The 18,250-nt window shown below is 43.4% G+C and overlaps 1 protein-coding gene and 1 long non-coding RNA gene across 2 annotated transcripts in view; one reads left to right on the top strand and one right to left on the bottom strand.

The window, feature by feature from the left end:
* Positions 1-18,250, top strand: part of LOC146650575 (uncharacterized) — a 203,910-nt gene that overhangs the window by 54,963 nt on the left and 130,697 nt on the right. The gene's annotated exons all lie outside the window — the stretch shown is intronic.
* Positions 14,616-15,563, bottom strand: LOC146650585 (olfactory receptor 13C2-like). The gene has a single exon (XM_085383564.1). The coding sequence runs from the start codon at positions 15,561-15,563 to the stop codon at positions 14,616-14,618; it is 948 nt and encodes a 315-aa protein (XP_085239690.1).

Raw genomic sequence — 18,250 nt, 5'->3', positions numbered from 1 at the left:
TGTTTTGCAGATTATCATGTCTTATTAGTGCTATATATTTCATCCTGTGCAACAAATAAACCCAAGGATGTTTGTATCTTGCTGAAGAGGAAATTTGACTTGGCCATCAGGTATAGCACAAATGATGAAAATGGCTGGCTGGCACTTATCACTGGCAGTATTTTAAATCACAAACTAGCATTTGTATCCGAATACTTTCCAAATGAGCCAGACAGAGACTTTTTTATCTATATTGCTAAGACACTATTAGACATAGCTGGACTGGCCATCGGGCATACCGGGCATTTGCCCCGTGGGCCGATACTGATTTCTCTTTTTTTTATGGGTGGAGGCCAATTTCTTTTTTTCTTTTTTTTTTTTTTTTGGGGGGGGGGGGGGGGGGGGGTGTAACGGTATGAACGATGAAAGGTGGTGGCCAGATGCTGGCCAATGTGTACAAATAACTCAGTTGTTTGATGGTGGCTATGGCAGAGCTTCCATAAAGGCCAGCAGGTGGATGAGGGAAAGGGGAGACAGGAGGAGGAGAGACCAGAGGCGGTCGCTGGTCCGAGTGTCAGGTGAACTTCAGGTAAGAAGGAAGGATTCAGGCCTGTTGAGGCCTGAAGTTTGAAGGCGCTCGTGCATCGAAAAGTTTTGGAAGCTTGGTTTTGCCTTTGCTGGATACTGATCTGAAACTCTTTTCTTGCTGCGTCACGACTGACTTTTTAGCTAACGTAAGCTAAAGTGGCAGTTTCTATTTTTGTTTTTGACGCTGTCGCCGGTACGAGATTCCGGAATGGCACCACTTACCTCAACATCCAGCTGTGAAAGCTGCATCAACCTGAGCCAAAAAGTGATCGAGCTGGAACAAAGGATATCCACGCTATACCAAATCCAGGGGGCTGAATGCGAACTTGACACGATCCTCCTTGGCAAAGCTCAAACCACCGCTACTAGCGCTGACACAGTGCACCATCCAGCTGCTGTGTCCCAAGATCCCGCCAACAGTCAACACAGGCTCTCAACTTGCGTCGCTGGTGCTTCTGCCAAGGACGAGAACTCCTGGTTTCAGCTAGGGGCCAGACACAAGGCTCTGGTCAGCTCCACTCCACTCCAACCAGCGCCATGGACCGTGGTTGAGACGCGTGGTGGCTGCAGAGGGGGCAGGAGGATCCGTCTCTCGCACCCTCACCCCTCTGGAGAATAAATTCAATGTCCTGGATCCTGTGGACTTTCCTCCTCTGACCGCTAGCCCTCGCCATCCCGCTGTGTCGCTGAGGTCTGCGCCATCTCCACCACTACGCCCCCGGAGCCGCGGCGGGCAACCCGACGCTGTGGTGCAAACTCACCGCGGAGAGCTGTGCTTTACCCCGGCTCCTCGGAGAAGAGGACCCACGGCGCGGCTACCTGGGAGTCACTCACGCAGTCCGGCTGGCGCATCTCCATCTGAACACCCCCAGTGTCGCGGCGCGGGCGTCTCAGATGGCCAACAGCCCCCGGTGGCACCTCCTCTCTCCACGCTGGTCCTCGGGGATTCCATCGTCAGGAACGTGCGGATGAGGGGGGCGCTCACGCTGTCGTTCCCGGGAGCCACTGTTGTTGACATAGTGGACAGAATTCCCAACATTCTGGCATCCCACCCACAGGTTAACCGGCTCATCATCCACATCGGTACCAATGACATCCCCAAACAGCAATCTGAGCTGCTGAAGAGTTGGACTTCCTCCAACTCTTCAGCCTCCTTGGTCAGTTGCAGGTGAGTGCTTTTATCTCTGGGCCCACCCCCACCTGTGGCAGAGGGATAGGCCGTTTCAGCCGGCTGCTCAGCCTTAACACCTGGCTTTCCTCCGCCTGTGTCTCCCACGGCTTGGGTTTTATTAACAACTTTGATGCCTTCTGGGAGAGGAGGCATCTTTTTGGGGCAGACGGGCTCCACCTCAACGCCTGGGGACGCCGTTTGCTGTCCGCCAATTTGGCATTTGGCGTACAGCACTCCCGCACATCGCCCTGTCACTACCCCAAACTGACATTACCTGCTGATCTGTCTGCCACTGACTGATGTTCCCATGGTCCCAGCTCCTATATTCTACTTTTAACAGTAATACACAAAACTCTGGACTAGGACCTCTCTCTCCCACAGTCAACACAATACCCGTCATAATCACAAACAGAGAGCAACAGAATTATCATAAATCCAGTAACTCCAAAAACATTAATAACCTCCGGCCTCTTCAAAAATATCAACATCCATTCAACTCTATTGTCAAAAATCCACCAGTCTCAATCAGTATGGCACTTTTAAATGTACGCTCTCTGTCGAACAAGTCTTTTATTATTAATGATTTAATTTTAGATAATAAACTTGACTGTTTATATTTAACTGAAACATGGCTGGGTTCGGATGCACCAGTTGTTCTCACTGAGGCCTCCCCACCAAATTTTAATTTCTCTTTTTCTATTAGAAGTGGTAAGAGAGGTGGTGGGACTGAATCTTTAGCCAACAACACAATCACCACCAAACAAATTTTATTTGATCATTTTACCACTTTTGAATTCCATGCTATTGTTTTCAGCAGCCCTCCAGTTTTATCTGTCACAATTTATAGACCACCTAAAGACAGCGCTGCTTTTATCAAGGAATTCTCAGAATTTTTAACAAACATACATTCAAACTATAATATGATAATTTTAACCGGTGATTTTAACCTGCACATAGATAATCCTTCTGACCCTGCATCAAAAGAATTCTTAAACATTCTTCACTGTTTGGATTTTATCCAGCACGTCACGCAGCCGACTCACAACAGAGGACACACTCTGGACCTGGTCATCACCCATGGGCTGTCCACCAGCGTGTCCTCTGTTGTTGACTGGGCTGTCTCTGACCACTACTGTGTGTTTTTTAACATCACCGGTTTTATTCAGCGGGAGACCTCGGTGCGAACTGTGAGGAGGCGCTATCTAACCTCTGAAGTGGCTGCAAATTTTACCAGGGTTTTAGACGAATGCCCCCCTGTGATTTTACCTGCACCCTGCGATTTGATTTTTAATCATTTCAACAGCAAACTGAAGAAAAGCCTTGACTCCGTTGCTCCACTCACCACCAAAAAGATTAACGTAAAACATGCATCACCCTGGAGAAACGAAGAAGTCAAAAAACTCAAAAGAAATTGCAGGGCAGCAGAAAGGAGATGGAGGAAAAATAAAAATACTATCAACCATCAAATATTTAGCGAGCAACTTAAAATGTACAATAATACATTAAGGAACTCAAGAAATTCATACTTCGCCAAAATAATCAGTAATAACAAAAATAATCCCAAGGTCCTCTTTTCCACCATGGATCATTTATTTAACCCTGATTTTAACAGCTCCCAAAGAACCCCCACAGACTCACTCTGTGAGCAGTTTGCAGACCACTTCAGGGGAAAAATCAGCGCCACCAGATCTGATATTTTATCTAATCGCGATATGTTTGTAAACACATCTGAGGGCTCGATTGTACCTGAGGAGACACTGGACAGCTTTGTCCTGGTTAATGCTGAGAACCTTCAGAAAGTTTTCTCCACAGTGAGACCCACCACATGTCTTTTAGATCCAATCCCTTCTTCACTCTTTAAAACACTTTATGGATTTTTTGAGGCTGAGCTTTTATACATGATGAATTGCTCTCTTCAGTTGGGTGTCTTCCCTGCTGCCTTTAAAACGGCGGTGGTGAGGCCCCTTCTGAAGAAGAGCAATTTGGATTGTAATGATTTTAATAACTACAGACCTGTATCCAACTTACCATTTTTAAGTAAAATCTTAGAAAAACTTGTTTTTACTCAGATTACTGATTTTCTCAATGATAGACAGATCCTGGAGATATTCCAGTCTGGATTTAGGGTGAACCACAGCACAGAGACGGCTCTCCTAAAGGTTTTAAATGATCTTAGATGTAACTGGGACTCCCAAAAGCTCTCAGTCCTGGTGCTACTGGATCTAAGCGCAGCCTTTGATACAGTAGACCATGCTATTCTTTTAAACAGACTGAAACACATGGTGGGCCTCTCTGGTGCTGTACATAACTGGTTCACTTCCTATCTCTCTGACAGAACTTTTATGGTGAGTATGGATACATGCTCCTCTAAGATCCATAAAATGACATGTGGTGTGCCTCAAGGGTCGGTTCTAGGCCCTGTACTTTTTAATTTGTATATGCTCCCTCTCGGCAGTATCATCAGGAGGCATGGAGTGAACTTCCACAGTTACGCTGATGACACGCAGCTGTACATCTCCGTGTCTCCTGATGACACCAGACCAATGGATGCCCTTTTTAACTGTATCTTAGATATACGATCTTGGATGGCAGAAAACTTTTTACAGCTTAACCAGGACAAGACTGAAGTTTTAATCTTCGGTCCTGAGGCTCAGAGAGAGAAACTCTTGTCTAAATTAGAGGCATTTACACTATGTCCTTCGCTACAAGTGAAAAACCTGGGTGTTATTTTTGACTCTGAGCTTGGTTTTATCCCACATGTTAAACATGTAACCAAAATTGGATTTTATCATCTAAAAAATATAGCCAGAGTTCGCCCTATTCTCTCTCGGGCCAACACAGAGATGCTGATGCATGCTTTTATTACCAGTCGCATTGATTACTGTAATGCCCTGCTCTCTGGTCTTCCTAAGAAGAATATTTCAACTTTACAACTCTTGCAAAACTCGGCAGCTCGTGTGCTGACGAAGACCAGAGGGCGGGCCCACATTACACCGGTTTTAGAATCGCTGCACTGGCTCCCCATGTGTTTCAGGATCTTTTATTGGTTTTTAAATGTCTTAATGGTCTTGGGCCTTCTTATCTCTCAGATCTGCTTTTACCATACGAACCCTCGCGGACCCTGAGGTCCTCTGGTACTGGCCTTTTGAATTTCCCTAAAGTCAGGACACATACTCACGGAGAGGCAGCTTTTCAGTGGTATGGTCCTCGTCTGTGGAACAGCCTGCCGGAGGAGCTCAGGGCCGCAGAGAACGTACATGTTTTTAAGAACAGGCTCAAGACCCACCTTTTTAATTTAGCTTTTACTTAGCGTTTATTTATTTTTTATGCTTATTTATTCTATCCTGTTATTCTATTATTAATTTAGACTTTACCTAATATTTCTTGATTTTATTCTTATTCATTTTTTAATCTTCTTACTCTATTTATATTTATATTTATATTGTATCCTGTTCTTATTTATTTTATCATTTTACCCTGTATATATCCTATTGTGTCATATCTCCAGTGTTTCCTCAGAGGGCGCTCTCTGCACCGGGGCTGTGATCGACTGTGGCTGCTGGGTTTCTGGGGGTCCTCTCAGCCTGGCTGGGGGGCTCCTTGGCCTCCCTCCTCCTGCTCCTGCCCAGCCTGGAGGCTGCGGTCTGTGACCGGCTCCCGGTGCAGACGGCTCCCTGTTATAGTGTTTCCTCACTTGGCTCATGCGAGCCCAGCCCAATTTTTACTCTTTAAGTGTGCGCATGTGCGTATGTGTGTGTGTGTGTGGGGGGGCGCGATATGTGTGTATTCACATCATTTATGTTAATGAGAGTGTGGGGAGTGATTTGGAGGGTGGGGTGGGCTGCTTTTAACTATGTAAAGCACTTTGTGCTACATTTTTTTTGTATGAAAAGTGCTTTATAAATAAAGATTGATTGATTGATTGAAGAAGTTATGACCTGCAGTCTATCAGGGGCAGGTATAAACCAAGTTTAGGTGTAGTTTATTTTCATTGTGGTGAATTTTTACCGTCAGTTACTATAACTCAAACCTCACAAAATTTCAACAACCACCAAACAGTTAAGACAGTAAATGAGAGCAGAAACACAGATTCTGCACAAAGACGTAAACACACAGCGCAGAATCAGTGAGATGTCGCCTTTCTCACCCGACGGCACGGACACGGTCGGGGCTGAAAGCCGACAGCTCGCTGATTCTGATCTGTCGGCGGGTCCGCACTTTGTGTTCACACCCCTTTTGCGCTGATTCTAAAGCTGTTAGTTTCATCTCTCTCCAAACAATATTGACCGAACCAGCAGCAAAAGAAGATCCAAACTGTGCTTCAAATTAACATCGTCATGAATTTCCTCTGACTTTTCCTGTTTTGCTTCCACCTCGATAAAAATCACACTTCATACACAGCTCTCTCTCTCTCTCTCTGTACTTCAAGAACAGTTTCCCGTCTAAAAATCTGTTTTCTGCATTATTCGCTTGCTTGTTACGCACAAGTCTACCGTTGTTTACAGCCTGTCGGACGCTGTTTGTTTCCTTTCACTTACTTCCGAAAAGAAAGCCTCATTTCTGCTGTTCAATACTGAACAAATTTAAACTTTTTAAAATTATGCAAAATGCAAAACGCTTAGCCGTGTCTCTAATAAAACCTCTGTAACTTCAGAGGTGATTTTCATATGTTGATTAATGGTTTTCTTTCGTTTTTGATGTACTGCAGAATATTTTTATAAAATCCCCGGCCAGGAAAAATCACCTTCATGTTTTTCTGTGTTTTAGTTTCAGCTACTTTGACACAAAGGCATCTCCTGTGATGCTCACACCTTTGATAAAGTCTTGCGTGTGTCAGCTTCCTTTTTATAGATACAAAAATATGTAAATGTACTGATCTGAATTATAATATTTCTGACTATCAAAATTTCCCAGATTCAAATCGAATCGAATCGAATCGAATCGTGGATCGAATCGATTCGGGACCATGGGAATCGGAATTGAATCGATTCTAGAAATCAGTGACGATACCCAGCCCTAGTTTCAGGCAGGCCTGGTGGGTGTGTCCCGTCTAGAGGCTGGCCACACCTGAGGAAATGATCACACCTGCAGCTGATCAAGCCTAGTCAGAGGAGCTACTTAGGAGTATGGTGGAGCTCTCTCTGAAGCTGGATCATTGCATAAGACTTCCCATCATTTCTCCAGCTTGTCAGTTTGTGAGTGTGAGCTTACCAGTGAAATTAATGGTACTAACGGCTGCCTCTGTTTTCCCAGGAGGGCTGCAGGAATGAGAGAGCGGCAGGCACGGAGTACACAGGCATGAGGGAGCGGTTTGCCAGCGCGAACTGTGATAGGCATGTCCCACTAGGAGGAGGAGGCCCTGTGGTAGACCCAGGACATGCTGGAGTGATTTTGTCTCTTGGCTGTCCAGGGAACGCCTTGTGGTTTCTCTGGACAAGCTGGAGGACGTGGCCGGGTAGAAGGAGCTCTGGGCTTCTTTGCTTAGGCTGCTTTCCCCATGACCCAGCTAATTGGAAGAAGATGAATGAATGAATGGATGGATTGAAAAGCAAACTGTATCAGCATATAACATAACTTTTTACCTAAGTGTTCCTTTAAGATGTAAATATACCAATAAATAACTGGAAATAGTGACGCACATTTTTCAGAAAGCTTCTTTGTTTTAACATCAAGGTTTTAGCATTGTAGTAATGCAGGCTAGAAAATTACTTTACATTTATGTTCAGTGTTGAGAAGGTTACTTTTAAAATGTATTCCACTACGTATTACAGAATACATGCCCCAAAATGTAGTTTGTAACTGTTACGATCCGGCTCAAGGCCGCAACATAAAAAAGGAGACGAATACCAGAGTGTAAATAGTAAGAGGTTTTAATCTTACAATGGCATCACAGGCCGGCCAAAATGGCTGGTGCCACCCAGGCAAAGACAAGTTAGCTTCTTGGAAGCTTGCTTTCAGGTCCTTTTATCCACACCTGACTAGGTGTGGCCAATTAGCACCAGCTGAACACATTGAGATGATTAGGGGCTGCAGAGGGACGTAACACCTCCTCCCTCAAAAGGGTTCCTCTAGGACCCCTAAATTTATTAAAAGCCTCTCTGAAACCTTCAGGTCCTTGACCCACAAACCTGAAAAAAAAAGTAAAAGCCAACAGAAGCACGGTGTTCACATTATAGTTGGCATCTTTAAGCATGGATGCCCCTACATGAGGATTTTGAAGTTGCCACACTGAACACACAAAAAGTAACATGTGACCAACACTGTACAACAGTACAACTCAAAATGATTACTTGACCTGCTACAACACAAAACCAAAAATAGTAGCAAATAACCACAACCAAGTGATCTGTTGTCTCCACCACACAAATGGTCACATACAAGTGGCCTCATACCACAACAAGTTACTTTAAACTCCAAAGTTCAGTAAAGCAAGCATGCTAGTGACCAACCACAAACGGAGAGCTATGGCCACACAATGATCACAACAAGGGTGGCTCATCACTAGGGATGGGTATCGTTAGGTTTTATCCAATACCCGTGCCAAACCGGTACTTTTGAAACGGTGCCGGTGCTTAAACGGTGCTCAAACCGGTGCTTAAAGAATGGAGAACACCAACTTTGTCCAAAAACCTCTCATGTTCAGCTGGTTTCTTTGTAAAAAGATAACAATGTTAGCCTTTTCTGCAGCTATGGGGCATATATGGTATCACTCTTGGCTGGAAGCAGTGCTTAAACAATGGAAAAAACACAAACTTTGTCCAAGGGAGTATCTGCCATCAAACAAGAAGACAGCCGCATGTAACTACGACGGTGTTTGCTAGTTCACCTTACATGCATTAGTGTAATAGTGTGGTTAGCCTACTCAACGTAAATTACACACGAATAACATTAAGCTACTCACACAGAGAAGAACGGCTGCTGCTGCCATCATCAGCCGTCATCATTTCTGCTAAACTGGCAGGGCTAGGGGCCAGGACTCTCCTCTTCAGGTTTTTGGGGGATGTTGCTAACTCCGGGTCCAATAACAGGCACCATACCCGCAGTAGATGTGCACGGTGTGAGGTGTTGCAGCATCAAATACGGCGCATTTCTCAGCTTTTAAAAAAACGCTATGCGTCGCCAGGTGTTTCATCGGATTTGAGGTGTTACCTCCTTTGCACAGTATCACAGTATCAGCTTAAAGCACTTGTTGCAGGCTGCTGAGTTTGCATCTTTTGCTGTGAAGTACAGCCAGACTTTTGACCGCTTCGCCTTGGGCATTTTTAATCTGTAGCTCTGCTCTAAAAGAACGTATGTACCTGGACCCGCCTACTATCCTCGGAAATGTAAAATGATTGGCTAGAATCTAAAGTGTATCACAGCACAGGACAGGAAAAAAAGCACTGAAATAAAGCACCGAAATAAAGCACCGAAATGTGCGTTGCTTTTCGGTCTGGTTACTACCGTTTATGTCAGAACCGGTGCCATGATGGCACCGGATACCGGTACCCATCCCTACTCATCACCTCACAGTGTTATTGCCATCACCTGGCCAACAACACTCACAAGTGATCCAACAAAAGTAGCCATATTCCCCACAACACTAAAGGTCACAGCACAAAACACTCACCAGACAATGATCTCAAGGCAACTTTAAACGCAATCTCAAGGGTAGGCAGCAGACCAGGGATATAATCTCCTACCAAACTCTGAAGCGTACCCCCACCCAGGATAACCACCAAACACAATAAACTAAAACAATAAAGCAAAACAACAACCAAGTGCTTCGATGGAGGGGCAGCACAGCCACCCAGCTGAAACACACTTACTAAAGGGACGTTGCTCAATCACAGTGAACACCTTCACTCACCCACTTAAAAGTAAAACAAACTAATATTCAGTTTCCACTAAAATGTCCAAAGATCCTGGACTATAGTGATGTGACGTTCTGTATCGAGGCTTCGAAGCTTGTGTCGAGTAATTGAGGGGCGTTTCCGCGATGCGCGTATCGAGGCTTGCTTCATTTATGGGAGGAGCTGAAAATGATGACGTCCGAAGCCTCGCTGCCCGGCTCTGCCACGTGACTGGTTCATGAAGTGGTTCGAACTTTGCCGCGAGCTATGACAGCAATATAAACCCCTCAGACTTCATTCAAAAATGTGGGTGTTTGATGGAGAGTTGCAGTTAGTGAGAGTTTGGAGACAGTTTGGAGACAGTTTGGAGGTTTATGAGAGTGAGGAGAGAAAGTCAGGAGAGAATGGAGCCAGCTAAGAAGAGGAGTATGTCCTCCCCTGTGTGTGAACATTTTGATTTTATTCCTCCCAACAAGGTATGTAAATTTCTACAGAAGATGTATTTTCATAATACTGATGATGCAATACAATTTATGTTAAGCTGTCTTTACTTTTGTACAAGGCGAAGTGTTTGCTATGTGCCAGGGAGCTGGGATATAACAACAACACCTCATCCATGCTTAGGCACTACAGAGCTTTGCATGAGAATAGGGGGAACACCGATTGTGGAGCAAGACCAGGTGAGCCATCAAATGCCATGATAATATAGCATGCAGTAATGTTACTATATGATATAACAATATTATACAGCTGTTATAAGTTACGTGTGTGATATTTATATTTGTGCTTTGTTTTTGTTGTCTTTCCTCAGGAGAATAATCTCAAATAGATGAAGACCTGGTTAGCATGGTGATTGAGGACTCCCAGCCATTTAGCATTGTGGAGGACAAAGGATTTAAAAGATTTGTTAAATCGTTAAATCCTAGCTATGTTCTCCCCACTACAAAGGTCATAAAAGCAGTCAAAATTTAATTTTTACAGAATACAATGTGGGCAGGACTGAGGCTCAAAGCCTCAGTGTGTAGCTGTCCATACCTCAACGTTAGTCATCAGAAAACTTCTGAAGATGGCAGGTCTCTGTGCAGTGGCTGAAGTCTGTGGTGTAGAGGGTGAAGAGGAAGGGGGAGAGGACAGTCCTCTGTGGTGCCCCTGTGTTGCTGATTACTTTGTCAGACACACACTGTGGGAGACGTACATATTGTGGTCTTCCTGTCAGGTAATTAACAATCCAGGACACCAGAGAAGCATCCACCTGCATCGCTGCTAACTTATCACCCAGGAGGGTCGGCCTGATGGTATTGAAAGCACTAGAAAAGTCAAAAAACATGACCCTCACAGTGCTCGCCGGCTGGTCCAGATGGGTGTAGACACGATTGAGCAGGTAGATGATGGCGTCCTCAGTTCCGAGACGAGGCTGATAAGTGAACTGAAGGGGATCCAGATGTGGTCTTACTATGGGTCGCAGCTGGTCCAGGATGAGCCTTTCCAGGGTCTTCATGATGTGGGAGGTCAGTGCCACGGGCCTGTAATCCTGGGGGCCACTGGGACGTGGCATCTTTGGTACAGGGACGAAGCATGATGTCTTCCACATCACTGGTACCCTCTGCAGACTCAGACTCAGCATAAACAGTTTATGAAAGACTCCACACAGCTGGGGGGCACAGGTCTTGAGGATGAGGGGACTCACTCCGTCTGGTCCAGCAGACTTGCTTGAGTGAAGTCTCCTCATTTGCATCTCAATCTGGTATTGAGTGAAGGTGATGGGTGGGGGAGGGGTGTCAGGAAAAATACAGGAGGCAACAGCGCCATGTGAAGAGAGAGGCTGGCACAGTGGTGTGGCTCTGGATTCCAGGCTGACTACAGGTGAGGTTGTGGGGGTGGGAGCAGACACTGTAGTGTCGAATCTATTGAAAAACAGATTCAACTCGTTAGCTCTATCCTCACCTCCCTCAGCTCCACTGCTGTTGGTTGGCCTGAATCCAGTGATGGTCTTCATGCCCCTCCACACCTCTCATGTGTGGAGGGGTGTTCTGCTGGAGTTTCCACTCCAGCTTCCTCCTGTAATTGTCCTTAGCCTCTCTGATTTTGTCATTTAGTAACACCTGGACCTTCCTCACCTCCTCTTCATTGCCCCCTCTGAAAGCCCTCTTCTTGTTGTTGAGGAGGGCTTTGATGTCCTTTGATGTTCTTCCTCTACACCCCCCCCCCCAATTTTTGCACATGTCGAGGAGCGTGTCAGGCTACATTTCACTGTGTGTTATACTTGTATAACTATGCATGTGACAAATAATAAAGAACCTTGAAAGAACCTAGAACCTTGAACCTTGAACCTTGATGACCCATGGCTTGTTATTTGGGTAACAATGAACAGTCTGAGCTGGAACAATGGAGTCGGTGCAGAAAGTTATGTAGTCTGTGATACACTCAGTAAGCCCATTGATGTCCTCGGCGTGAGGCTCACGGAGTGTTTCTCAGTTGGTCACCTCAAAAAAGCCCTGTAGTTCCGCTAAGGCCTCCTCTGACCACCTCCTAATGCTCCTCGTGGTCACAGGTTCCCTCCTCACAATTGGCACATAGCGGGGGGTGAGGTGAATCAGGTTATGATCTGACCTACCAAGTGGGGGGAGGGAGGAGGAGCTGTATGCATCCTTGACATTAGCATACAGTAGGTCTAGAATTTTTTCTCTCCTGGTCGGACAGTCCACATATTGTCTGAATGTTGGTAGCGTATTGTCCAGTGATACATGGTTGAAGTCACCCGAAATTACAATAAAGGCACTCGGGTGCTGAGTCTCTAACCGGGCTATGACAGAGTGGATAGTGTCACATGCAGCTGTGGGGTTAGCAGAAGGAGGAACATAAACAGCCACCATGATGACATGAGAGAATTCCCTGGGTAAATAATACGGCCTGAGTCCAACAGCACACAGTTCAATGTCGCAGGAGCGACTGTAACAGGCTGCACGCTGGTTGGCGCATGCGCACTGAAGCTTCATCTGCCCAGCTTCATCTGCCCATCACTACTGGACGAGCCCCCACTTATGTTACAACCAGGCTCAAAAGCCACAACATAAAATAAAAGATGAATACCAGAGTGTTAGTGAGAAGAGGTTTTGTCTTAAAATGGAATACCAGGTTGGCTAAAATGGCTGGTGCCACCAAGGCAAAGACAAGTGAGCTCCCCGGGAAGCTCGCCTCAGGTATGCTTTTATCCACACCTGACTAGGTGTGGCCAATTAGCACCAGCTGAAAACATTGAGATGATTAGGGGCTGCAGAGGGACGTAACAGTAGCGTATTCCATTAACCCTTTAAGACCTACCATAGAACCAAGTCCGCCAGAGCTTATATTATATTTTTACATGCTGTGGAGCCATTTTTGGGAGCATTTCAAGTTGCTATACATCAATACAACCATTATAGCCCAGATTTTAATAATATGTATTCATTAAGTGCATAGTAATTACATAAATTGCAAAAAAGTGCAATAAACTACAAAAAAATTGAAAATCGTTTTTGATTTTTTAACATATATTTGTAGTTAGAGAAATTTAAGAGGCTTATCCCTCAAAACTGTAAATACAAAAAAGTTGCACAAAATAGTTTCCCACCACAGGAAATTTATTTTGAGTGTCTTCATAGTTTTATTTTTGAAATACACCAATTTTTATACACTGCAGGAAAAACGAAAATAAATATTATACTGCAAATTTGCAAAAAAGCAGCATATGCATCAAAATAAACTATTTCCAGCAGTGCAATATGAGTCCTAAGCATCCCAGAAACGACACAGAAAGTCATAAAGTCAAAGATAACTTTTAAAAAGAGCAGTATAGGCCCTGAGGCCCTGATCGCAAAAAAGACTACATTTCCGCGAAAATGACGTCACTTCCGGTTTCGGCCAGGTAATGGCGGAAATGCAAAAGTTCGCGCTGACGTCTATTCCAACGTAGGAAGTGTTTTGAACAGCTGATCGGACCGGCAAAGCGTGTTTCTGGAATATTATGTTTTTGTTCCTGCAAGCGCTTTTTATGCAGTTTTTGCAAAGCTTTATGTGGAAGGAAACCGTGACCTAGGACAAGCTGATGGCACAATATGTAAGTACAACTCCTCCGGTTTCATATGCAAAAAAATTTTTTGCGCTAGCTTACGTGGTTGCAGTGCTACCGGGATTTAAAAATAGTTACGCATAACAGAGCGTTCCCGCTCCGATCGGCTCTAAAGGGTTAAGTTACACAATGTGTGTGCATTCTGAATACTTTGGATTACTTAATATATTGTCATGCTTTTTACAACTACATACTATTGTTGTGTGATTTATTACTATTACTGAAGACTGCTCACCACTGAGCTAACATTGTTAGCTGGTGTTAGCTGAGGTTAGTCCTTACAGAACTGCAAATAATTATTTGCAGCTAGCAGGTTGTTCATGCTATAACAACTAAAACAAAGTAACTGTAGTAGGCTAACTTTAGTTTTTAAAAGTGAACTTACTTCCTGATATTTCTTTAGGTTGGAGGTGGAGTCTTTTGATGCTGAGAGCAGCTTGGTTGCTGGCAAACAGAGTTTGTGTTAAACAATCAGATTTCGCCCATCCCTTTCTTCTTTAAATATCAAGAGGTGTCTGAATTTCTAAGTAAGAAATGAATTCCTGCCCGTGCACTGCTGGCTCTGTTATGTTGGCTATGGGTCCAACGTGTAACTGACGCCATGAACATTAACAGTACACTTACATCTACACCAGAGACTGCACCCCCTGACATCCCTGCAACATCACCATCAAATTTGCAGATTATACCACTCTGATGGGGCTCATCACCGACGATGACGACACTGCCTACAGAGATGAGGTCCACTGTCTGAAAGAATGGTGTAACTACAATACCCTTCTTCAAAAACACAACAGTGATATGTTTTAAACTTTACATTTTCATGCATTTCTTGTTCATACATAAAATATATAAACATGATAGTTTGGATGATTTCATGTTGTCATATGAAAAGTGTTTTAAGTAACTGCAGCCAAAAAATAACAGCAATGTTGTACTAGGCATTTACTTTTAATACAAGGATTGATTGTGGCCTGGAAAAGAACCTTTTCAGGTGTTTTGAAATTTTTTTCATTTTGAGTCCATAGATGAATGGATTAAAAATAGGATGATACAGAACTACTTGTAATGTCATTACTATCCGTACAGTTTTTGGAAAATTTGTTTCCACCCGAGCTATGCTTACATCATACACAAAAAACACAGAAGCACTGATTAAAACTAAAAGATGGGGTAAACAAGTCTCTGCAGCTTTCTTCTGAATTTCTTTACATCTTTGATAAGAGACTATAAATATTTTTGTATAAGTGAAAACTATAAAGAGCATAGGAAGTACTGCAAGATCTAGTAAAGCAACCACACCAAAGATGGTAATTAATCTTGATCTTTCACACAGAAGAGTGTAAACTGCATTGTTACAAAATATTCCCTTTATATTAAAGTCACACAGTTTAATGTTAGCACTCCCTATTGCTTGGACTGCAATATGACAAGCAGGTACAAGCCAAGCTATGATCAGAAAAATACTCACAGTGGTTTTTCTCATGATAATATGATATTGCAGAGGTTTACATATTGCCACATATCTGTCATAGGCCATGGCAGCCAAGAGAAAGAACTCTGAACCACCTAGAGTGTAAAACATAAAAAACTGAAAGAGACAGGCTGAATATGTTGTGACTTGTTTTTCAGATAAAAAGTCAATCAGGAGTTTTGGGTAAATAGTTGTACTGTAAAGAACAGAGTTCAGTAATAAAGCTGCAATGAAAATGTACATAGGCTCATGAAGGTTTTTATGAATGCAGATTATGTACATAATAGTAGAATTAGTGCAGATTATTAGACTATATAATGCAAACATAATAAAAAAGAAAACATATCTGTACTTGTTAATGTCCACATACCAGTCCAGAGTTACATATGTAAAATTTAACTCTTGATCCATTATTGTCTTCAAAAACTATTTAATAAAAAAAATAAACTGAATAACCAGACTACATAAAACAATTTAAAAAACCAAACCAAACTAAACAAAATTACAGTAACATAAACCCTGTGTTGTGTGTCCTGTTCATAAAGATATCTGAACTTGAATTATATCTTTATCATTCATGAACCACATATACATAATGAATCATGTGAGTCTTGAGAAGGTTTTTATCAGGTTGATTCATTCTCCAGAGAGGAGGAGGTCTAAAATGGCATTGCTCAGCCTCTTATAGTTGACTGTACACGGTGTGTACAATTAATGTGTCCAGCCAATGAGTTCACTGTGGGCATTTAGGATTATCTGCTCTACCTTGTGTTTTATTTCAGTGCTGTACTGACCACACATACCTTGGAAATGCATCAGCTACTTTTATGTTTTTTGTCACAGTGAAGAGTTCCATACTCAGCACTTTTGCTTGTACTGGCTGCATCTGACTCTGGTCCACAAATGTCCAATGTGTGTTGCTTTTACACAGGTAAACCCACATTTTGTTAAGTTAATGGCCAGTCAGTCTACAAAGAGATGTTCAATAAAAGAATGATTGTGCAAGTACATTGTCCACCTAAACAGCATGACGTTCCAGATCACTAACTACAATTTTCAAAATCTTTTACAAAGTTTTGAATTCACTGTGGAGGACTATTCTCTTGCGTGCCTAAGTTACTGATCAATGCAATTAGTCCACTATTAGTCTTGTACATTGCCAAGCATTCCAGTATCCAGTATGTTTGGGAAATTGAGCCATAGGCTTTCTTGTAGCCTGTCTCTGCTTTGCTGGAGTTTCTCTTCACCCTAGCAGAACGAGCTGTGAACCATTATTTGGTGGTTTCAAGAGACTCAGTTATGAACATCTTGTTGTACCTCTTTTTGATCCCGGATCTGTCTCTCATGACCTGCTTTCTGCACCTGAGTTAACTAGTGAACATCCATCTAGGATTCCCTGATTTTAGCTTACAGCCTTCTTCTCCATGGGGGGCTTACTCTACGTGCATGCTTGACCCGAGTGCTTCTAGGATTACTGTGAAAGTGACGAATATGAGCTCATTGGTTTAGTGACACTGGCAGTAGAGATGATACATAGAGCACTTTTCACATCTGCAAAGGTGGGAAAATAGCATCTTGGTTTATCGTTATCTTGAGTCTAGGCACAGTCTTCATCCTCAGCTCAGAAAGTGCACTTGCTATTATAGGTCACTAGGCGTAATCTAGTTCAGTTTCACTGCTCTTTTCTGCCAGGGTTGGCTCATTGTTTAAAATGCTGCTTACTACTGTTCCCATTGCACTCTAGCCTGTGGAGCTCCAGCTTTTATAATAGCTGCTTTCACTCTCCCTATCTTTTCCAGCTCTGCCTTTAGTATTTCTCAAGCTTTAGTCTTCCTTTTTCCTGATGTTGATATCACTTGGTATAGCTACATCTGTCACTAAAGGCTTTTTACTTTGCCTTTCCACCCTCCGGTCATGTTCACCTCCTGCCCCTTACTTTAGTGTTCCCGGTCAAAATCGACTGGTCCGTTTTAGCTGCTCTTAAATTAACACAAAAAACATTTTTAACCACCAAATTCAGTTCAGTGGGTCGCTCACTGGGTTGTTCAGTGGGTTCCTTAGTAGTCGTTCAGTGGTTGTTTAGTGGGTAATTCAGTGGGTTGTTCAGTGGGTCTTTCATTTGGTTGTTCGGTGGGTCACTCAGTGGGTCGTTCAGTCAGTGAGTGAGTGAATGCATGCATTCCCATTCATATTCTATGGTGGTCACGTTTGACTGGGAACACCACAGGTGTAACAAGGTTGAATAAAACACTCAAAATTCAGTGAAAGAGGTATTCATCACTTTTATATGTTCAAGTGCATAGTGTGGAGGATATCATAAAGCTTTGAGACAATAAGGCCTTGAGACAATATTTATGAGTGTGTTAAGTCTTAAATCGGTCAGGTTTGACCCGAACACGACGAGAAGATTACTATGTCCGTTGGTTAAAAGCCAATAGTTTGTCTGTTTCTATTTGCAGTTCCTTCAGGATCTTAGCTTGGACATTCTCAATAACCTCTGGGGATGTACAGCGTGGGCCATTTATATGGATACACCGTAATAACATGGGTTATATGGTTGGTGATATTAAAGTTCTGTTTGTGGCACATTAGTATATGTGAGGGGGCAAACTCCTCAAGATGGATGGTGACGATGGTGGCCGTTTAGAAGCCGGCCATCTTGAATACAACTTTTGTTTTTTTTCAATAGGAAGAGGGCCATGTGACACATCAAACTTATTGGTAATGTCACAAGAAAAACAACGGTGTGCTTGGTTTCAACGTAACTTTATTCTTTCATGAGTTATTTACAAGTTTCTGACCACTTATAAAATGTGTTCAATGTGCTGCCTATTGTGTTGGATTGTCAATGCAAACCTCTTCTCCCACTCTTCACATACTTATAGCAACACCGCAGGAGAAATGCCAGCACAGGCATCCAGTATCCGTAGTTTCAGGTGCTGCACATTTCGTATCTTCACACCATAGACAATTGCCTTCAGATGACCCCAAAGACAAAAGTCTAAGGGGGTCAGATCGGGAGACCTTGGGGGCCATTCAACTGGCCTATGACGACCAATCTACTTTCCAGGAAACTGTTCATCTAGGAATGCTCGGAC

This window comes from Rhamphochromis longiceps, linkage group LG16, assembly GCF_057381845.1.
Source record: "Rhamphochromis longiceps isolate RC_006_pf linkage group LG16, R_longiceps_female_GT1.1, whole genome shotgun sequence".
In the NCBI taxonomy this organism is placed as follows: Eukaryota; Metazoa; Chordata; class Actinopteri; order Cichliformes; family Cichlidae; genus Rhamphochromis; species Rhamphochromis longiceps.
This window is presented reverse-complemented; position numbering and strand designations above follow the sequence as displayed.

Bases quoted from the DNA above. Each gene is read 5' to 3' on its own strand.
- LOC146650585 (XM_085383564.1), bottom strand. From the start codon at position 15,563: ATGGATCAAGAGTTAAATTTTACATATGTAACTCTGGACTGGTATGTG.